This window comes from Triturus cristatus, chromosome 4_2 (assembly GCF_964204655.1).
Source record: "Triturus cristatus chromosome 4_2, aTriCri1.1, whole genome shotgun sequence".
In the NCBI taxonomy this organism is placed as follows: domain Eukaryota; kingdom Metazoa; phylum Chordata; class Amphibia; order Caudata; family Salamandridae; genus Triturus; species Triturus cristatus.
In genome coordinates, this window is record NC_140586.1 from 188,783,318 (window position 1) to 188,806,284 (window position 22,967).

The 22,967-nt window shown below is 50.6% G+C and overlaps 1 protein-coding gene across 1 annotated transcript in view; it reads left to right on the forward strand.

Moving 5' to 3' along the window:
* Positions 1–4,781: 4,781 nt before the first annotated feature.
* Positions 4,782–22,967, forward strand: part of SHISA8 (shisa family member 8) — a 116,588-nt gene continuing 98,402 nt past the window's right edge. The window contains exon 1 of the mRNA XM_085601074.1: positions 4,782–6,519. Within this exon, the coding sequence (XP_085457200.1) occupies positions 5,990–6,519 (530 nt within the window). The 5' untranslated portion in view covers positions 4,782–5,989. The remainder of the gene's footprint in view (positions 6,520–22,967) is intronic.

A 22,967-nucleotide genomic window follows, 5' to 3' on the forward strand; every position in this document is an offset into this window, starting at 1 on the left:
CGACCAATCCAGTTTGCGGTCTTCTGCTGGTCTCACAGTCCAGTTGTTGATCTACCTGTCAGAGCTTGGCTGGTCTAGTAGTGACCAGGCTGCTGTCTGGTTGTTAAGCAGTCTGGCACTGATTGGTTTGTGTAGCTAGGGCCAATCAGTGTCTAGCTGTCAGTCTTACAGGCACCACGGTAGAGTCCATTCGTCGGATAAGCTGGCACACACAAGTATTACGCCAGACACTTATGAGTGTGTGACAATAACTTCATACTTTATTCTTGTATGCAACAACTACACCACACAAAGCCTTTCCCTCACTCACCAACCCATTACCACCATCCACCAACCCGCCCCACAACCCTTCATGCATTACGAAAAACTCTCCATGTACACCCTGCTAGCTGACATGATGTCACTTACCAAAGAGGACCTTGTCACCTAGACAGTCCCTTCTTAATCTATCCAGCGACCCACTTTTACCTTCATACAATTATGATCCCGCCCCCTCCCCCGCTGCCCCTGGACTGCACGAACCTACCCGAAAAGCCTGGTGGGCAAACCCCCCATGTGGACTACACCCACATTGGGTAAGACAGTACCCCCTTGTTTTACAATAGATAGGTATGTGTGAGGGAAAGAGGCATTTTTAATGAACAGGTGCCTACCCCATCAACAAACCCTTGACACATTGCCATACAAACTAACATTCAATCAATCAATCAATCAGGGAATTTTAAGCGTGCTACTCACACGTGAGGGTCTCAAGGCACTGAGGGGTGGGGTCCGCAGATCTGTTTAGCCGAAGAGCCAGGTCTTCCTGAAGATGTTCAGGGAGGGGGCGCGTCTGATATCTGCCGGTAGCTCATTCCAGGTCTTGGTTGCAATGTGAGAGAAGGATCTCCTGCCTGCTCTGGCTCTGTGGATGTGCGGGGTTTCCGCCAGTGCGAGGTTGGAAGATCGGAGGTTTCTTTTGGGTACGTGGAAGTTGATTCTGTCATTGAGGTATTTGGGTCCGTTGTTGTGTAGGCATTTGCAGGCATGAGTGAGGATTTCTCCACGGGGAGCCAGTGGAGACTTCATAGGTGTTGGCTGATGTGTTTGTGTCGGGGGATGCCGAGGACGAGTCTGGCGGCGGTGTTCTGTACTGTCTGGAGTTTGCAGAGTAGGGACTTGTTGAGGCCGGCGTAGAGTGCCTTTCCACAGTCCAGTCTGCTGGTGATGAGTGCGTGGGCGACTGTCTTCCTTGACTCAGGGGGGATCCACTTGAAGGTCTTGCGGAGGATGCGGAGGGTGTTGAAGCAGCTGGAGGTGACGGCGTTGACCTGTCGGTTCATGGTGAGTGAGGAGTCGAGTACGATGCCACGGTTCTTGGCATGGTCTGAGGGGATAGGTGGGCTTCAGAGGGCGGTCAGCCACCAGGTGCATTCCCATGCAGAAGGGGTGGTACCTAGGACGAGGACTTCTGTCGTCTCGGCGTTGAGCTTCAGGCAGCTTTTGGTCATCCAGACTGCGACGTCTTGCATTCCTTTCTGGAAGTTGAGTTTGGCAGTGGTGGGGTCTTTGGTGAGGGAGAGGATGAGCTGGGTGTCAATGGTGTAGGACACGATACTGAGGCCGTGATGTCAGATGATGGCTGCGTGGGGAGCCATGTAGATGTTGAAGAGGGTGGGGCTCAGTGATGAACCCTGTGGGACTCCGCAGGTGATTTTCGTGGGCTCGGAGAGGAAGAGTGGGAGTCTGATCCTTTGGCTTCTTCCGGTGAGGAATAATCGGATCCAGTCCAGGGCTATTCCTTGTATCCCTGCGTCGTGTAGTTCGGCTACTAGTGTGCGGTAGGAGACGGTGTCGAAGACCGCTGATAGGTCGAGTGGGATGTGGGCTGCGGAGTGGCCTTGGTCCAGGAGGGTGCGGATGTCATCTGTGGCGGCGAGTAGGGTGGTCTCTGTGCTGTGGTTGCTTCGGAATCCGGACTGGGACGGGTCGAGGACGGCATTCTCTTCAATGAATCGTGTCAGTTTCCTGTTGACTGTTTTCTCTGCAACTTTGGCTGCGAAGGGGAGGAGCGAGATGGGCCGATAGTTCTTGAGGTCGGTGGGGTCAGCTGTGGGCTTCTTGAGCAGGGGTCTGACTTCTGCGCGCTTCCAGTCGTCTGGGAAGGTGCCTGTTTTGAAGGTGGTGTTGATGGTGCATTGTAGTTCGGGTGCGATGGCGAGGGCCTCACTATGCATAACTGTCTCCTAACCACAACGACCCTCACCCCTAACAAAACCTTCAACTGTAGCACATGTAATCCCACATCACGGCTCAGTCAAACCCTACATACACCATTTCCTAAAATCTCAAACCTTTCTGTTCCCTTAATAACTCCACCGTGAACTCTCCCATCCCCCATCCATGTCCACCCACTTCTCTGACTTGCCCAACAGTGGTGTAGCAAGGGAGGGGCAGGGGGCGGTCCGCACCAGGCGGCATGAGTTTTGGGGGCGGTAGCCTTCTCCAGCGCTTACTTGCCGTCTCAGGCCGCAATTCCCCCCCCCACTTTACAAAGCGGACTAGCTGCTGCCCAAACAGTAACACAGCTAAACTTGGATTAGTTCTCAAACAGTCCCTAAAACTGCCCCCCAGAAAAACGCTCCCAGAAATGTTTTTCTCCCACACTTAGCACCTCACTACCATAACCTCTTGTCGAGTAGATTCACCAGGCCATCCCTCAGCTGCATCAAGTAAAGATAGAGGCCCAAGAAGGACAAACCGTCCTGCCATCGTCCCTGAATAAATGCCTCTCCTCAAAACGTATATATTTGAGTTCAGTAACCTGGAAAGTCATTCCTTCCCGCCAAAATTCCTCATCTCCCTCACACCCTTACTGTTGTCTCTTCGCTGGCTTCCTATCGAAGCAAGGTCAATTTACAAGACTGCCTGTATCACCTACAAAGTTTTGCACACCTCCACTCCTCGCTATCTGGCTAATAAACTCAAAATCTCTGGCAACTCTAGACCTTCACGTAATGCGGAACATTTACTCCTCGAACCCCCTACCTTCAAAAGGGAAAGATTTATGGCTCACTCCTTCTCTGGTAATGCGACCAGAATCTGGAACTGACTTCCTCCATCCCTTCGACCACAACCTCTTTCCGGACCTTCAAAACTGATCTTAAAACTCTCCTCCTCCAAAGGCACTTCCTGGAATAATTCAACCCATTTCTTGACCCTTACGGTCATCTAGCACTCTCATGAGGTCAACTTGGAAATATGTATTTTACTCCTGCTTTTAACCTGACACTGACACCTTTTTATTTTTACAATATAAATTTGCAAATAGTTAGTGTTGGAACTGCATATACCTAACTTGTTGGCGTGCTCAGTCTTTCTTCTGTACCTTTGAAACTGTATATATGTAACTTGTTAGCGTGTTTAGTGTATCTTGTGTACCTTATGTAACTTACCCGGTTCTTTTGTAATGCCCTCTGACACCTTTGGGTAAAGTTTGCACTATATAAAACTCCTTTAAATAAATAAATACCTTCCTCTTTAGTCCTCTGCCTCATCCTTAATTCTATTGAAATTAGCTCCAATACACTCTCCGCCCTCTTTGACTTACTTTTGCAGAGAGCAAGTGAGAAGAACAGCAACCATGGCGCCCCCCCTGTGGATCGACGCAAGGGGCGTGCTCTTTTAGGGACACAGGCCTGGCCCAGGCAGGAACTACTTCAGAGCGCAGCCGTTCACCCATCTGGTCAGCTAGGCAGTGCCAGGCGGTGTCCAGGCTGGTAGCACTTCCCAGGCCTGGCAGCGCACTGTGTAATTGTACCAGGCTGGCAGCGGCCCTCTAAAAGTCCAGGGTTTGATGGATCTGGCAGTGCCCGGGCCGGACTCCAGTGCATGGCAGTCTTACTGCGGTCTAGGCAACGCTTGGCCAACATCCAATAGCTGGGCGGAGTCAGTTGCCCTCCTGGCGCTCGGGTTGCCACATGGCTGCTCTTTATTTTTATTTTTTATTTTATTTAATGTGATTTTATATAGCGCAAACTTTACCCAAAGGTGTCAGAACGCTTTACAAAAGGACCAGTTACATTACATTACTTCGGAGTACATGAGTTACATAAAAGATACAAACAGAAAAACTCTAAATCCACAAAAGAATGGTAGTAAGTACATACTTCAACTACAGATACTAGTGGTGAGAGTTGCATATATACAAGTAGAAATTTTACCGACAAGACCAGTATTTTAATGTCCACAGGAGGTAAAAAAAAATATAGAAATCACCTAAAGCCAGTATTTGTTACCTTATCAATACACACTCAAAGCAGCAAATACACGAAGAAAGTACTTTACAAATGTGCTACAGCTGAGTTCCTGATCCCTGGCTGATAATTAAAGTCAACAGAAACAGAAAAGCCATGTTAAAAAAATGTTTAAAAAATACAGAGGATTTTACAGATTTCCGTTCCGCTCTTAAAACATACACAATGGCAAGCGTTTTTCTGTCCTTCAAGGTGGCAACCCTAGGACCCAGGCCCGCGCGAGCCTCCGTGCGCACCCATGTGCGTGTCCCTGCCCTACACCCCGAGGCTAGATCCGATAGTGGGAGGGCCCTGCCCTCCCCCGCCCGGTGTCAGGCCTGCCGCCCGCCAGGGCTTGGCAGCGAGCCGGTGGGGGGAGGGCATACCTGTCACTCCACAATAGAGAAGCGTGAGCCCCTGGCAACCCCCCCACCTCCACCCCAACCCCTGGAGTAAGCAGAACTAAGAAACAGCGGCGGGGTGGGACTGGGTGCAGCTGGTGCCAGGCAGGGGGCACTCTCTTTCCTGTCCTCCCTCGTTCTCCAGCTCTCTCTCCCTCCCCCTCAGTCTCCCCTCCTCTCTCTCCTTCCCAACAACTCTCTCTTTGGTGAGAAACATCGGTTTGCTCAGTGCATCGGAGAGAAGGCACAGAAAGGGCGAGGGAAGGGAAAATAGGAAGAGAGAAATCAGGAAGGGAAAGAAGCGAGAAGGAAAAGAAGAAAAGAGTTAAGGAGCGAGAGGAAGAAGAAAAGAGAAGAACACGAAGGAGGAAAACACAAAAGGACGAAGACGGGGAAAAGGAATTTTAGGAAGAGAAGTGAGTGGATGAAGCAGAAAGAGGGGGAGATGGAGCTAGAAGAAGGTAGAGGAGGACAATGTGATAAAGGGAGAGGGAAGTAGGCAAAGAGTCATAAAAGAAGATAAAGGGTGAAGTACCAGGGCTGAGGAAGCAGAAAGGAGGTAGAGACTAGTGAGGAAGGTGAGAGAAGGTGAAGGAAAAGAGAAGGAGGTACAGCCGAAGTAACAGAGTGGGAAAATAATGTAGTACCCAGGGAGGGATGGCGCAGGGAGCGGCGCCCCGCGATGAACCATCAACACTACTGACCTGATTCTACAACCGCCTGGGCAGAGATTCCGGTCTGGACTTCGCTTTTACATCCAACTCCAGGAGTCAAGAATTTGGACTCACCCCACTTGCTTTCTGCTGCACCCTATTTATTTTATTTTCCTTTAATATTCTATCTGTTCCCCTAGCACCTTCTACCAGTCCATCTCTCTTGAATCATCAGTCAGCTGTTGCCATCGCTGGTGCTGTTGGCCGTCGTTGGACACTCTCCATTGCTCTTCCCTCCCTCCGCCCTTATACTCTTCTCACTCCACCAAACACTACCTCCAGCCGACACCCGCTGTTATCCATCGCTGGACCCTCCTTATTTCTCTTCCCTCTCTTGCATTTATGGTGCTGTTCTCACTCTACCATCAACTTTGAATCTTAGCCTAGCCGTTGGCCACTGTCACACGCTCTCGCTTCCTCTTCCCTCCTCTCCACCCCCAGTCACACTCCAACCCTTCAACCTCTCAGAATACTTGACTAGTCATAGACTTTAACAGTCGGTTGTATCACGTGATCAGATTTTATCTTTACAGTCTCCCAATCCTGGTGTCTCTTGTCCTTCCATCAACTTCATAGCCCTCTGGCTAGCATTTGGTTCTCAATGGCGAGGACTTGCGTTTTAGGTATTTGTTGGCTCCTTCTTCTACCCAGCACCCAAATCTGGGCCCGGACCCTCAACACTAAGCGCCAGGGTTTAGAGAACCCCCCACCAGAAGCAGTTGGGAGCAGCCAAGAACCGCCTGCTGAAGGTGGCCCAACAGACAAGCCACTGGTGGCTGAACGATGCCGGGGCTATTATGATGTCATGGGTCAGTGGGACCCGCCTTTCAACTGCAATGCAGGAGCCTACCTGTACTGCTGTGGTACCTGTGGGTACCGCTTCTGCTGCCAGTTCCGGCATGGCCGGCTGGACCAAGGCACATGCTCCAACTATGACACACCCAACTGGGCGAACACGGGCCAGCCACCTGCCCGTAAAGACGACGCAGCTGAAGACCCTGCAAGGGACCGTACCAATATGATTGTCTACATTATCTGCGGTGTCGTGGCCCTGATGGTGCTAGTGGGCATATTCACCAAGCTGGGCCTGGAGAAGAGTCAGAGACCACAAGCGGATATCACCATGTCCAGGTAACGCAAAGGGCTGGAGGGCGGGAAACACAGTGGAAGACCACATACTCTAGGGGGCATCACCATGAGAAGAGGGAACAAGAGCATGCGAGAGCTGTGGAGACCACAGACGTAAAGGGAATGGAGCAAAAAGACTGTAACCAGATGGGGCGGGAGGGTGAGGGCGCTGGAGGGTGGAAGATGTGATGCCAAAAGAGAATGGGTCGACAAGGCTATTTCAGAATGGGGACGGTGCTGGAGGAAGGGGATACAGGTGAAGACTCAACAAACAAAGAGAACGATGGCATGCCACCCCTTTGCTCCTCAGACAGATAGGGAATATTGTGCCCACTGACAGCTTCATGGGGTGGGGGGGCAAAGTGGAAATTGCGGAAGATCAGTTACAGATGGATTCCACTTGATTCAGTTTTTGGTACATGACTTTTCAAAAGATATACTGAAATGCTAAGGACAATATTTTGCATATTTGCATTTTAGAACTAATTATTGATGTGTACTGAGCTTTACGGTTTCAGTGGGTAATGTTTTAATGTTTTAACCAGTAGAACGTTTGTTTATCCTGTTAGATGTTAATTTCAATGCCCAACTGTAACAGGTCAAATGAAACACTGCAATTTCCTCCAAAGGAAATGTGGACTCTTGACCTCGCCCCAAGTAAACGGAACGAGCCTCTTCCATCACCCTCCCCTATCACCCAATCCAAGATGGAGACAGAGATTGTGGTTCCCGGTCCCACATGAAATGGAGGGTGTCCAACTCACCGTCAAACCCCCATGGCAAAACTGTGTGTGCCCCCCGAGTCCACCTTCTTGGAAGAGCAGAATATTTTCTCCCCACTCCCCAAAGCAGAGCGGAATGTGCCCACCTACCCCTTCCACATAGGATAACAGTGCGTCACCTGACCCTTTAAGAAGAAGGACAGAGTGTGTCCCCAGTGTGAACCTTGACCCTTCATGGCAGAGCACTGTGCCCCTAATGTCACCTGTTTTCTACCCCTCCCTCCTCAGGGCAGAAAATAGTGTGGTCCCATGGCATCCCCCTTTATCACAGATGAGAGAGCATCCCCTGCCTCCACTCCTTGATACAGCAAAGTGTCCTTGAACCGGCTCCTCCATGACAGAGAAGGGTGTCCGTGGCCCCTCCCCAAAATGAGAAGAGAATCCCCTGACTGTCCCTTTGAAAGAACAGAGCGTCTGTTCCCTGCCCCCTCCAAGGCAGGGCGGAGAGTGTCCCCTGACCCCTCCCCATGGCTGAACAGTGTGCATCCATTCCTGACCACCATACACTCCATGACAGACCGGATTGTGTCCCATGAGCCTCCTCCCCAGTGGAAGAGCAGAGTGTGTCGCAGGACCCCTCCATGGTAAAAGAGAATGTTTCTCATGCCCCCACCCATTGCATATCCAGGGCAGAGCAGACTGCATCCCCTGACCCTCTCTGGGAAAAGCAGAGTATATGTTCCCAGCCCCCTCCATGGCAGAGGAGAGTGTGTCTCCTGCCCTGCCCCAAGAGGGTCTAGCCCCCCATGGCAGAACAGGGAGTCTAGCCCCTCCGTGCCAGAACAGAGAGTCTAGCCCCCCCCCCCCCCCATGGAAGAACAGAGTCTAGCCCCCTATGGCAGAACAGAGAGTCTAGCCCCCCATGGCAGAGCAGAGAGTCTAGTCCCCCCATGGCAGAACAGAAAGTCTAGCCTCCCCTATGGCAGAACAGAGAGTCTAGCCCCCCCCCATGGCAGAACATAGAGTCTACCTCCCATGGCAGACCAATGAGTCAAGCCCTCCCATGGCAGAACACAGAGTCTACCGCCCCCGCCCCACGGCAGAACATAGAGTTTAGCCCCCCCATGGCAGAACAGAGAGTTTACCCCCCCCCCCCCCATGGCAGAACAGAGTCTAGCCCTATGGCAGAACAGGGAGTCTAGCCCCCCATGGCAGAACAGGGAGTCTAGCCCCTCTGTGCCAGAACAGGGAGTCTAGCCCACCTATGTCAGAACAGAGTCTACCCCCCATGGAAGAACAGAGATTCTATTCCCCATGACAGAACAGGGAGTCTAGCCCCCCATGTCAGAACAGATTGTCTAGCCCCCTCCATGGAAGAACAGAGAGTCTAGCCCACACATGGCAGAACAGAGAGTCTAGCCTCCCACGGCAGATCATAGAGTCTAGCCCCTCCGTGCCAGAACAAAGAGTCTAGCCCCCCATGGCAGAATAGGGAGTCTAGCCCCCATGGCAGAACAGGGAGTCTAGCCCCCCATGTAAGAACAGAGAGTCTAGCCCCCCATGGAAGAAAAGAGAGTCTAGCCCCCCACCCCATGGCAGGACATAGAGTCTAGCCCCCATGGCAGAATATAGAGTCTAGCCCCTCCGTGCCAGAACAGAGTCTAGTCCCCCATGGCAGAACAGGGAGTCTAGCCCCCATGGCAGAACAGAGAGTCTAATCCCCCCATGAAAGAACAGAGAGTCTAGCCCACCCATGGCAGAACAGGGAGTCTAGCCCCCCCATGGCAGAACAGGGAGTCGAGTCCCCCCCCCATGGCAGAACAGAGAGTCTAGCCCACACATGGAAGAACAGAGAGTCTAGCCCCCCATGCCAGAACAGAGAGTCTAGCACCTCCATGGAAGAACAGAGTCTAGCCCCCCATGGCAGAACAGGGAGTCTAGTCCCCCCCCCATGGCAGAACAGAGTGTCTACCCACCCATGGGAGGACAATGAGTCTAGCCCCCCCATGGCAGAACAGAAAGTCTAGCCTCCCACGGCAGATCATAGAGTCTAGCCCCCCCATGGCAGAATAGAGAGTCTCCCCCCCATGGCAGAACAGAGAGTCTAGCGCCCCACGGCAGAACACAGAGTCTAGCCCCCATGGCAGAACAGAGAGTCTCCCCCTCATGGCAGAATAGAGTGTTTAGCCCCCCACGGCAGATCATAGAGTCTAGCCCCCCATGGCAGAACAGAGTCTCCCCCCCATGGCAGAACAGAGAGTCTGGCGCCCCACGGCAGAACACAGAGTCTAGCCCCCCATGGCAGAACAGAGAGTCTCCACCCATGGCAGAATAGAGTGTCTAACCCCCCACGGCAGATCATAGAGTCTAGCCCCCCATTGCAGAACAGAGAGTCTCCCCCCCCATGGCAGAATAGAGAGTCTAGCACCCCATGGCAGAACAGGGAGTCTAGCCCCCCCCATGTCAGAACAGAGAGTTTAGCCCCCCATGACAGAACAGGGAGTCTAGCCCCCATGTCAGAACAGAGCGTCTAGCCCCCCCATGGAAGAACATAGTCTAGCCCCCCCACCCCATGGCAGAACAGAGAGTCTAGCCCCCATGGCAGAATATAGAGTCTAGCCCCTTCGTGCCAAAACAGAGAATCTAGCCCCTCACGGCAGAACAGAGTCTAGCCCCCACCCCCATGGCAGAACAGAGAGTCTAGCCCCCCCATGGCAGAACAGAAAGTCTAGCCTCCCATAGGAGAACAAAACATCTAGCCCCCCCCCCCCATGGCAGAACAGAGAGTCTAGCCCCCTCATTGCAGAACTGAGTGTCTAGCCCCCCGTGCCAGAACAGAGAGTCTAGCCCCCCCATGCAAGAACAGAGTCTAGCCCCCCATGGCGGAACAGAGTCTAGCCCCCCATGGCGGAACAGAGTCTATCCCCCATGGCGGAACAGAGAGTCTAGCCCTCCATGGCAGAACAGAGAGTCTATCCCCCCAATGGCAAAACAGAATGTCTAGCCTCCCCCATGGCAGAACAGAGAGTCTAGCCCCTACTCCCCATGGCAGAACAGAGTGTCTAGCCCCGCCCCATGGCAGAACAGGGAGTCTAGCCCCCCCCCCCCATTGCAGAACAGAGTGTCTATCCCCCCATGGCAGAACAGAGTCTATCCCCCCATGGCAGAACAGAGAGTCTAGCCCCCCCATGACAGAACAGAGAGTCTAGCCCTCGTGGCAGAACAAGAGTCTAGCCCCCAATGGGAGAACAGAGAGTCTAGCCCCCCCACGGCAGAACAGGTAGTCTAGCTCCCCATGGCAAAACAGGTAGTCTAGCCCCCATGGCAGAACATGGAGTCTAGGCCCAATGGAAGAACATAGAGTCTAGCACCCCACGGCAGAACAGAGAGTCAAGCCTCCCCAATGCAGAACAGAGAGTCTAGCCCCCATGCCAGAACAGAGAGTCTAGCCCCCCCGTGGCAGAACAGGGAGTCTAGCCCCCCATGGAAGACCAAAGAAACTATCCCCCCCATGGCAGGACAGGGAGTCTAGCCCCCCCCCATGGGAGAACATAGAGTCTAGCCCCGCCATGGCAGAACAGAGAGTCCAGCCCCCCATGCCAGAACAGGAGTCTAGCCCCCTCCATGGAAGAGCAGAGAATCTACCCCCCCCCCCCCACAGCAGAACAGAGTCTAGCCCCCATGGCAGAATATAGAGTCTAGCCCCCATGCCAGAACAGAGTCTAGCGCCCCCACATGGCAGAACAGGGAGTCTAGCCTCCCATGGAAGACCAAAGAGTCTATCCCCCCATGGCAGGGCAGAGAGTCTAGCCCCCCCATGGGAGAACATAGAGTCTAGCCCCCCCATGGAAGACCAAAGAGTCTATCCCCCCATGGCAGAACAGAGAGTTTAGCCCCCCATGCCAGAACAGGAGTCTATCCCCCCATGGCAGAATGGAGAGTCTAGCCCCCATGGCAGAACAGGGAGTCTAGCCCCCCATGGCAGAATAGAGTGTCTAGCCCTCCCACCCCATGGCAGAACAGAGAGTCTAGCCCCCATGGCAGAATATAGAGTCTAGCCCCTTCGTGCAAGAACAGAGAGTCTAGCCCCCCATGGCAGAACAGAGAGTCTAACCCCCCCCCCCCCATGGAAGAACAGAGTGTCTAGCCCACCCATGGCAGAACAGGGAGTCTAGCCCCCCATGGCAGAACAGGGAGTCGATTCCCCCATGTCAGAACAGAGCGCCTAGCCCCCACATGGAAGAACAGAGAGTCTACCCCACCTATGGCAGAACAGAGAGTCTATCCCCTCAGGCCAGAACAGAGAGTCTAGCCCCTCCATGGAAGAACAGGGAGTCTAGTCCCCCCCCCCCCCATGGCAGAATAGAGAGTCTACCCTCCCATGGCAGGACAATGAGTCTAGCCCCCCCCCCCATGGCAGAACAGAAAGTCTAGCCTCCCACTGCAGATCATAGAGTCTAGCCCCCCTTGACAGAACAGAGTCCTCCCCCCATGGCAGAACAGAGTGTCTAGCCCCCCCATGGCAGAACATAGAGTCTAGCCTCTCTGTGCCAGAACAGAGAGTCTAACCCCCCCATGACAGAACAGGGAGTCTAGCCCCTCATGTCAGACCAGAGAGTCTGGCTCCCCCCTCATGGAGGAACAGAGTGTCTAGCCCCTATGGCAGAACAGAGAGTCTAGCCCCTCATGGCCGAACAGAGTCTAGCCCCCACTCCCTTGGCAGAACAGAGAGGCTAGCCCCCCATGGCAGAACAGAAAGTCGAGCCTCCCCATAGGAGAACAGAGAGTCTAGCCCCCCATGGCAGAACAGAGAGTCTATCCCCCCCATGGCAGAACGGAAAGTCTAGCCTCCCCATGGCAGAACAGAGAGTCTAGCCCCTCCCCCCATGGCAGAACAGAGAGTCTAGACCCTCCATGGCAGAACAGGGATTCTAGCCCCCCGCATTGCAAAACAGAGTGTCTAGCCCCCCATGGCAGAACAGAGAGTCTTTCCCCTCATGACAGAACAGAGTGTGTAGCCCCCATGGCAGAACAGAGAGTCTATCCCCCCATGACAGAACAGAGAGTCTACCCCCGTAGCAGAACAGAGAGTCTAGCCCCCCAATGGGAGAACAGAGAGTCTAGCCCCCCCACGGCAGAAGAGGAAGTCTAGCCCCCCCATGGCAAAACAGGTAGTCTAGCCCCATGGCAGAACATGGAGTCTATCCCCCCCATGACAAAACAGAGAGTTTACCCCCGTGGCAGAACAGAGAGTCAAGGCCCCCCATTGCAGAATAGAAGTCTAGCCCCAATGCCAGAACAGAGAGTCTAGCCCCCCCCCCCCATGGCATAACAGGGAGTCTATCCCCCCCATGGAAGACCAAAGTGTCTATCCCCCCATGGCAGGACAGAGAGTCTAGCCCCCCCATGGCAGAACAGAGAGTCCAGCGCCCCATGCCAGAATAGGAGTCTTGCCCCCATGGAAGAACAGAGAGTCTAGCTCCCCCCCCCCACCCCATGGAAGAACAGAGAGTCTAGCCCCCATGGCAGAATATAGAGTCTAGCCCCCATGCCAGAACAGAGAGTCCAGCCCCCCATGCCAGAACAGGAGTCTAGCCCCCCCCCATGGCAGAACAGGGAGTCTAGCCCCCCATGGAAGAACAAAGAGTTCAGCACCCCATGGCAGAACAGAGAGTCTATCCCCCCATGACAGAACAGAGAGTCTACCCCTGTGGCAGAACAGGGAGTCTAGCCCCCCAATGGGAGAACAGAGAGTCTAGCCCCCCACTGCAGAAGAGGTGGTCTAGCCTCCCCATGGCAAAACAGGTAGTCTAGCCCCCATGGCAGAACATAGAATCTAGCCCCCCATGGACGAACAGAGTCTAGCACCCCACGGCAGAACAGAGAGTCAAGCCCCCCATTGCAGAATAGAGAGTCTAGCCCCCATGCCAGAACAGAGAGTCTAGCCTCCCCATGGCAGAACAGGGAGTCTAGCCCCCCATGGAAGACCAAAGAGACTATCCCCCCATGGCAGGACAGAGAGTCTAGCCTCCCCATGGGAGAACATAGAGTCTAGCCCCCCATGGCAGAACAGAGTCCAGCCCCCATGCCAGAACAGGGGTCTTGCCCCCCCTCATGGAAGAACAGAGAGTCTAGCCCCCCCACCCCATGGAAGAACAGAGAGTCTAGCCCCCATGGCAGAATATAGAGTCTAGCCCCCATGCCAGAACAGAGAGTCTAGCCCCCCATGCCAGAACAGGAGTCTAGCCCCCCCATGGCAGAACAGGGAGTCTAGCCCCCCATGGAAGAACAAAGAGTTCAGCACCCCATGGCAGAACAGAGAGTCTATCCCCCCATAACAGAACAGAGAGTCTACCCCTGTGGCAGAACAGGGAGTCTAGCCCCCCAATGGGAGAACAGAGAGTCTAGCCCCCCACTGCAGAAGAGGTGGTCTAGCCTCCCCATGGCAAAACAGGTAGTCTAGCCCCCATGGCAGAACATAGAATCTAGCCCCCCATGGAAGAACAGAGTCTAGCACCCCACGGCAGAACAGAGAGTCAAGCCCCCATGCCAGCACAGAGAGTCTAGCCTCCCCATGGCAGAACAGGGAGTCTAGCCCCCCATGGAAGACCAAAGAGACTATCCCCCCATGGCAGGACAGAGAGTCTAGCCTCCCCATGGGAGAACATAGAGTCTAGCCCCCATGGCAGAACAGAGTCCAGCCCCCATGCCAGAACAGGGGTCTTGCCCCCCCCATGGAAGAACAGAGAGTCTAGCCCCCCCACCCCATGGCAGAACAGAGAGTCTAGCTGCCATGGCAGAATATAGAGTCTAGCCCCCCATGGCAGAACAGGGAGTCTAGCCCCAATGGAAGACCAAAGAGTCTATCCCCCCATGGCAGGACAGAGAGTCTAGCCCACCCCCATGGGAGAACATAGAGTCTAGCCCCCATGGCAGAACAGAGAGTCCAGCCCTCCATGCCAGAACAAGTGTCTAGCCCCCCCCCCCCCCCCCATGGCAGAACAGGAAGTCTAGCCCCCCATGGAAGAACAAAGAGTTCAGCCACCATGGCAGAATGGAGAGTCTAGCTCCCCATGGCAGAACAGAGTCCAGCCCCCCATGCCAGAACAGGGGTCTTGCCCCCCCCCATGGAAGAACAGAGAGTCTAGCCCCCCCACCCCAGCAGAACAGAGAGTCTAGCTGCCATGGCAGAATATAGAGTCTAGCCCACCCATGGCAGGACAGAGAGTCTAGCCCACCCCCAAGGGAGAACAGAGAGTCTAGCCCCCATGGCAGAACAGAGAGTCCAGCCCCCCATGCCAGAACAAGTGTCTAGCCCCCCCCCCCCCATGGCAGAACAGGAAGTCTAGCCCCCAATGGAAGAACAAAGAGTTCAGCTCCCCATGGCAGAATGGAGAGTCTAGCTCCCCATGGCAGAACAGGGAGTCTAGCCCCCTCCCCATGGCAGAACAAAGAGTCTACCCCTGTGGCAGAATATAGAGTCTAGCCCCTTCGTGCCAAAACAGAGAATCTAGCCCCTCATGGTAGAACAAAGAGTCTACCCCTGTGGGAGAACAGGGTGTCTAGCCCCCCATGGAAGAACAGGGTGTCTAGCCCCACCATGGCAGACAGAGTCTAGCCCCCCATGGCAGAACAGAGAGTCTAGCCCCCCATGGGAGAACAGAGTGGGATGCCATACATGCCAACAGTTCAAAAAGGAAAGTGGGAGACTTTGAAATAAAGCCCGGAGAATGCATTTCTATTGAAACCGAGACAATTTCAGGCGGTGAACAGAGAAAATAAAGCAATTTTTGGCCTTAAAAATCAAGACTCTCCCGCTTGAGTCGGGTCTCTTGCCATGTATGAATGTGGATCCTGTCCCCACCCACACCATGGCATAGGAGAGTGTGTACCCTGACCCCAACTCCATGGAAGCTTAGAGGGTTTGACTGATCCCCTCCAGGCCACAGATTCATGTCCACTTGCACCCCACCTTTATGACAGAACAGAGTTACCCCTGCCCCTATCCACCCCATACAAAAGCAGCGTATATTTGACACCCCATGCAGGGCTTTAAGAGGGATGAAAAAACTAGGGGGGTCTCTCAAAGGGGCGTAGTTGATGTAATTAAGGTGGTGGCTTAAAAACACGTAAGCACAAAATCTGTGCTTAGCATAGTATGCTGCCCGATTTGTATTTTGCTGTTTCTGTCATTGTATCCATATATGATACAACAAGTGACATCACACCTGCAACAACTCAGGACTACTTTGTCAATGGATGTTAGATACATAAGCATACTATGGCTTGTTGTATATATTATTGAAAACACTTCCACTTAACCCCTTCGTCACGGCAGGAATTCCGCCACGGCGCTGGGGGGGGTTTGGGGGCAGCGCGGTGGCGCTGTGCTCGTGACGGAACCACTCCATCACGAGCCATGGTTGAGCTGTGCTCATGACGGAGTGGTTCCGTCACGTCTCCGCCCACTGTGCTAATAGCCCGCACAGGCGGGGAATTAGCGCCGTGTGGGCGGAGCGGCCGCCAACGGCCACAGCATGACGGAGCCACTCCGTCATGAGCACAGCGCAACCGTGGCTCATGAGCGGGGAAGGGGTTAAAGCCCTGGCGACACACGACGATGTTGCTGCTCCTCCGTTTCAAAAACAGAAGGGAAATCCAGAGAGAAATTGACTCTCTTTAAAGGATTTCCCTTCCCCTACAATGCTCACCTGGCATGACGTCATATGGTAACTCCTCCACTAGTGAGAAGTGAGCAGTGTGAGCACCCGCACATGATGTGCCTGCTGTCACTGCAGTCTGGAAAAAAACGGACCGCCTGTGCCAGGGCACAAAACAGAGCCAGATAGAGACCCGTTTCGAGGCCCTCTTCAAAAAACTGCCGGTGCTCAGCACTGGCAGGACCCGGCCCACTTAAAACACTGACCCCATGACAGAGTAGTGCTTTCTTGAGCCCCCTCCTCATGGCAGAATAGAGTGTCTCCCTTGGCTCTCCCCTTGGTAGAGAAGTCATCCGCCCCTATAGAAAGGCAGGGCATGTTCATTTATTTATTTATAAAGTTTTATATAGCGCGAACTTGACCCACGAGGGTATCAGAGCGCTTTACAATACACTGTTATCAAACATTAGATGATTGGGGTAATATACATACATTCAAAATTCGACATTCAATACAAAAGAGGTAGACACTGGTATATGGATATCATAGGTGTCTAATAGTCATCAAAGAGCCTTAGGATGCGAATTTGTTCATTAGAAGCATTTTTACTTCTTTTTTGAAGGAGGTAAAGGAAGAGATTCTGTGTACATCCGGAGGTAAGGAATGTTCCAATGCACAATGTTCCAGAGCAGCCACGCCCCTTTAAGAGCAGACTGCCTCCGTGAGTCCTATCCCATCTCATAAACCAGTGCTAGGAATGTCCAGCATCCCACACCCCATTGAAGACTGAAGGTGTACCCAGTGGTCGAAGTCGGGGGGATCTGAGAGGCACAACATGCCCATACTTGTTTAATTTTAGGAAAACAGTTCCCCTACTTTGTGTAAAAAGACGACCATCCCGGGACGGTTAACTCTGGCAGTTTAAATGCTTCAGCTGACGAGTAAGGCAGGGAGTCTCCTGTGCAACCGAGGGAGGCACAGACAGAAAGCAAGCTTTCTTGTCAGGGTGCCTACTGCCTGAAAGAAATGCCAATGTGCACAACAGGTTAATCCGAAAATGTAAAGGGTGCCTGTAAGCCGGTACTGGCCTTAATTGATGGAATCAGTCGAAGCTTCATGAAGATGATGGAATGACTTGAAGCTTCATGATAATGATGGAATCACTTGAAGCTTCATGATGACACACCTTTATTTTTTTGAGAGGTATTGTTAAGGAGCTACCGGCTAAGCTGTTAAGTTTGTGATTTCAAAAGACAGCTTTAAAAAAACTTTGCACTTTGTACTTTCTGGGTATTACTAAAATTTATATTTTGAAAGCACTTTTTATCTTAAACCTTTTTGCTCCTTTTGTAGCAGCCTATCTTATTTTGTGAGTAATGCAAGTTTAAAATAATGACTTTCATGTTCACAGTGCTTCCTGTCACAGACCAGACTGGGACCTTGTAGCACTAAACATACACAAGACACTAATCTCCACTGCACCAACCAGGATTCAATTCTGAGGCTCTCTGGTGCAATGCATTAACTAATAGGGGTTTCATAATGTCTGATAGTGCATTTGCCTCTGCTTAACATAACTTGCATTTTGTTTTCATTAAAGCTGTGCGTTATTATATATGTAGTTACCTGAAGGTGAAAGACCTAAAAAAGTTACAGAATATTTTGTTTTTTTAGCCACACCTTTGGCCACGCTCACTCACCCACTCCCATTGCACGCAGCATCACAGTTCCCATACATTTCTTTAATGCACTTCGACCACTGGGTGTACCACTGAGTCACACATAGAGCAGCAGAGGGTGCATCAGGCCCCCACACCACCAGGACAGCATGGTCTAATCCACGAGGAAATGCCCATGATTACACGCTACTCTCCTCTGAGTGACATGCTGTCATGGGATGCCCGCCTGCCCCAAGCGTGTAATACCTCCTATCCACCTGCCCATCAAGCCTTTTCCTAGGCATACAACCTCACCAGGGAAGGTTGTACTGTGAGCAGAATGGTCCAAAGCGGAATATGCCCTGTGGCAAAAGGCTTTAAACCTATGCATGAACTCTTCTCTCTCACTAGGGCCCAGGTTATGAAAGCCAGATCTTTGTGTATTCCATGACTCATATGACTGAAATATTCTAGAAGGAAGCCCCAGGGCTGGATTGGCCACACTGGGCATCTGGCGTTTTCCCGGGAGGCTGGAAGCGTGGGTGCCAGTTTTGCAGCAGTGGGGGCCTGTTTTGCTAATGGGGCCGGTTTAACAGCAGTGCTGCAATATCAGCCGGCAGTTACAAAAGCAGCAGTGCTTAACACTTGCGCCCCACGGGGGCTGCTCTGACAAAATTGCCAGGGCTGCTTTGAGTTCCCAGTCCAGCCCTGGGAAGCCTTGTCACTGCGGAATGGCAGCCTTCAACTTCTCTTTGCCCATGCTTTCCTTTTCCCACTTCCCCCAGCAGTGCACATTACCAACTGGTCCAGTTCTGTGTTCTTTGATGTGGCATTAGGTAGCAGGTGGCAGCCGCAACACGCGTCTACGTCAAATGCCTATCTGACATAGGTACGGTCACTCACCCTTATGGGCTTCTAAAAGAGTCCTGCTTGCTGAGGGGTGGAATGTTGACTCTCAGAGCCAATAAGGTATCTGAGCTAACCCCACAAAATACAACTTAACCTAACCAAGCAGTGATTCCTAAAAGGGAGTGCTCTTTCAGCTCTAGTGTGTGTTGCAAATGAGTATTTGCCAAAGGCTTCTTCAGCAGTCAGGTCATCAGCGGCTAGGAAATGCCTGCCACTCAATTGTCAATTATTCCTATTATTAGCTGTGGCTGAGAAAAGCCACAGGCGCTCTCCGCTGCTGACTAATCAGCTGAGACAACTTGACCAATAAGACGAATGGGATGTGTCCCACATGTCAGGGTGGGGTTTAGGCAGTCTGTGATCATCTTTGAGATTCAAAAGACCTCAATGTAATTTTTTTTTAAACTTCTTACATAACATTGCTGGGAAGTGGGGCTATTATCATCCCTGTGACATGCCACATTTTGCCTCACCTATTTTCTTTGTGTTATATCCAGGTCACAAGTCCTAAAAAGTGGGGGGACTAACCAAGTTAGGTAGTATGCAAGTGAAAGCATGACGCGTGCCATCACAGCGCATGATGTCACAACGCTTGGCATTGCTCATGACATCACAGGAAGTGACATAACAAGAAGTAACATCAGATATTAAGGGGGAACAACCTTTACAACGCAACTTTTACAACGCACTACACTTACAACGCATTTTTTACAACGCACAATCCATTACAACGCATGACATTACAACGCAAGACACTACAATGCATTTTTAAAAACTACCTTTACAACGCATTCCATTACAACGCATACTACCATTACAACGCATACCATTACAACGCATAATATTACACTACACTATCCAACACTTACCCTACTGTTGCACCCCCTGGAGTTAGAATAGTAATTTTTACCCCTATACTATCCAACACTTACCCTACTGTTGTACCCCCTGGAGTTAGAATAGTAATTTTTACCCCTATACTATCCAACACTTACTCTACTGTTGCACCCCCTGGAGTTAGAATAGTAATTTTTACCCCTATACTATCCAACACTTACCCTACTGTTGCACCCCCTGGAGTTAGAATAGTAATTTTTACCCCTATACTATCCAACACTTACTCTACTGTTGCACCCCCTGGAGTTAGAATAGTAATTTTTACCCCTATACTATCCAACACTTACCCTACTGTTGCACCCCCTGGAGTTAGAATAATAATTTTTACCCCTATACTATCCAACACTTACCCTACTGTTGCACCCCCTGGAGTTAGAATAGTAATTTTTACCCCTATACTATCCAACACTTACCCTACTGTTGCACCCCCTGGAGTTAGAATAGTAATTTTTACCCCTATACTATCCAACACTTACCCTACTGTTGCACCCCCTGGAGTTAGAATAGTAATTTTTACCCCTATACTATCCAACACTTACCCTACTGTTGCACCCCCTGGAGTTAGAATAGTAATTTTTACCCCTATACTATCCAACACTTACCCTACTGTTGCACCCCCTGGAGTTAGAATAGTAATTTTTACCCCTATACTTTCCAACACTTACCCTACTGTTGCACCCCCTGGAGTTAGAATAGTAATTTTTACCCCTATACTATCCAACACTTACCCTACTGTTGCACCCCCTGGAGTTAGAATAGTAATTTTAACCCCTATACTATCCAACACTTACCCTACTGTTGCACCCCCTGGAGTTAGAATAGTCATTTTAACCCCTATACTATCCAACACTTTCCCTACTGTTGCACCCCCTGGAGTTAGAATAGTAATTTTTACCCCTATACTATCCAACACTTACCCTACTGTTGCACCCCCTGGAGTTAGAAAAGTAATTTTTACCCCTATACTATCTAATACTTACCTTAAATGCAATTTAATATTATGCGTTGTAATGGTATGCGTTGTAATGGTAGTATGCGTTGTAATGGAATGCGTTGTAAAGGTAGTTTTTAAAAATGCGTTGTAGTGTCATGCGTTGTAATGTCATGCGTTGTAATGGATTGTGCGTTGTAAAAAATGCGTTGTAAGTGCATGCGTTGTAAAAGTGTGCGTTGTAACGACATACATCCGATATTAAGACCTCGCACATGTTTATCAGGTATATCATGAGTACATTTAAGCACGTTATGAGATTTAACAAATTAGATTTGGCGTTGGGGTTGTGCAAAAAAGTGGCGCTATCCTGACGCAAAATCTGGGCCTCAACTAATGCATTTATTTTTTGTAAACCCTGCCACAAAGATATTGGCAACAAAGAGAAGCATGGAAGCAGATCTGTTCTGCTTAATTGGTTGTAAAGTCTGCATTTTAAAATATTTGTTTGGGCTAAGGTATCTGCTGTACAGGTGCCCAGTAAATCTCATGGAATAGTAGTAATGGTGAGCTAACTCTGGAGGTTAACGCATTTGTGGGAGAGATCTGTGTTTTGTGAAGTCCCAGATTTGAATCAAAGTAGTATAGAAGGTTAATGTGTCTCCTGCTAAGCACATCATGTAACGTGCAGATGACAGATATTTATTTTATGTAGATAGGGAAGTGGGTTACTGCTTTTAACGCAGAGATCCTTTTGTTACCTGCAATTCATAAACTGTAATCCTTCTAATAAAGCACAGTGAGATATGGACATGTGACTCCTACACCTTGTGGCCCTGTCTCATTCATCTTTTACATTGATTTACACACTTACATGATTTATTATCAATGCATAATGGGTATGTTTTGTAAAGAGCTCCGACACCCTGCATTGAGATGCGTAGTGCTGTAAAAGAAATAAAATAGTGCTATTGAAATTATTTGTGTAAATACTGGGACAGACCGACACATCTGATATTCTTACAGTGCATGCATCTCTTATATACAGGGACTGAACAAAGTCAAAAGCATTCCTCTCTCAAGTACCTGTGAAGAGATAACAAGCTGTGTGCCTTTGTTTCCCCTCCATTGCATTTACTTTTAAGTGTGAGGTTCCAGGCCGGATCCAGTCAGCATATTCAAACAAAAGGAGGCCTGATGGCCCCTTAACTTCGTCCTTTATCTTCGGCCAAGATGGAGGTGAAAAAAAAGCCCCATCACCCCCTGCACGTTGCTGCTGGGAATGGAAAGCAGACAACGTACAGGCGCTGCTAAAAGTACCCCGGTACAAGTTCAACATGCTTCTGTGGGGTACAACTTCTTAGCAGGGTGGACGGTATCCACGCCGTGTACCCCGACTTGTGCCCTCGTTATAGCCTCAAAATCCCCTCCACAGTGAATCGACGCAAAACACCCGCTTGACCTCATTGACTTGACAACGCCTCGCATACTGGCCCGGTCTGAGCAGGTTCCATTTTCTCCGCACACACCACATCTGTGATCCAATGGATGATGAGCGTGGCTGCACGATTCCCCAACGTAACCTACTTTCAGGACAATATATTGATTTCTGGGAAAGGCCAGAGACCACATGATGCAAACACAGAAGGGACTCACTGAATGGGGAGAAGTGGTAAATTGTCCATCACTCTGGCTTATTTTTGGGGGCTTTACAGGAAGAGGTGGCTTCCCAATCCAAATGCAGATTGAAGCAAAAGATGACCTTTACCCCGAGATGATTGAGAAGATAGATCATGACTGTTAATGATGTTCTCACCTAATGCTAGATCACAAATCCAAACAGTGTGAAAATAACCTTTTATACGAAAGACAGCAGACACCCATCCACTATTCGATTTCAGCCTTTTATCCTTTGCTTTGGGTGCAATTTTCACGCAAAATAAGAACGTCGGGTCACTTTTGAGGCATCACAAAGGGATTACAGAAAGCTGCTCCTAGGTTGCCAGATGAACACCACAAAAACAAGAGTCTGACTTTAAAGCAAAGTAAACGCTGGAGACAAAATATGCCTGACTTTTTGGCTTCCACTGATCATGAAAAACAGTTTGCATAAAAGTGCTGTAGCACAGCATTTAAACTGCATCAACTTAATAAAAAAGCAATGTGATGTATGCTCACAATCGTGCAGGGTTTGTTCGATTGCATCTTGGAATCAGCGGATTTCAGTTTGGGGATCTGTTGACTATTTGGCTGAGATGGGAAGGGGTATTGCTCTGGGGTAGGAATGTGGGATTAGCGCCTTGAGACCCTAACGGGTGAGTAGCACGCTCTACAAATGTCTTGATTGATTGATTGATTGATTGAATGGGATGGTTATGATTATGATTTGTAGCATGAAATATACAAGGGTTGTCCAGGTGTCATGCGCAGGACTGTACTATGGAATATCAAGCTTAAGAATATTGTGGTGCCAGAATACTATGCACAGAAAATATAGAGGGACAAACATCGAAAGGTTAGTTCATATAGAGGAAGAATAGATTTACTATTCCTCACTCTTGATCTTTGCACCTTGAAGATATATATTTCCATATATGTGAGTTAGGTATTGAGCATATCTACTTACTTACCTCTTGATATTTCAGCCTCAATATTCGGGTCATAATATTTTGTG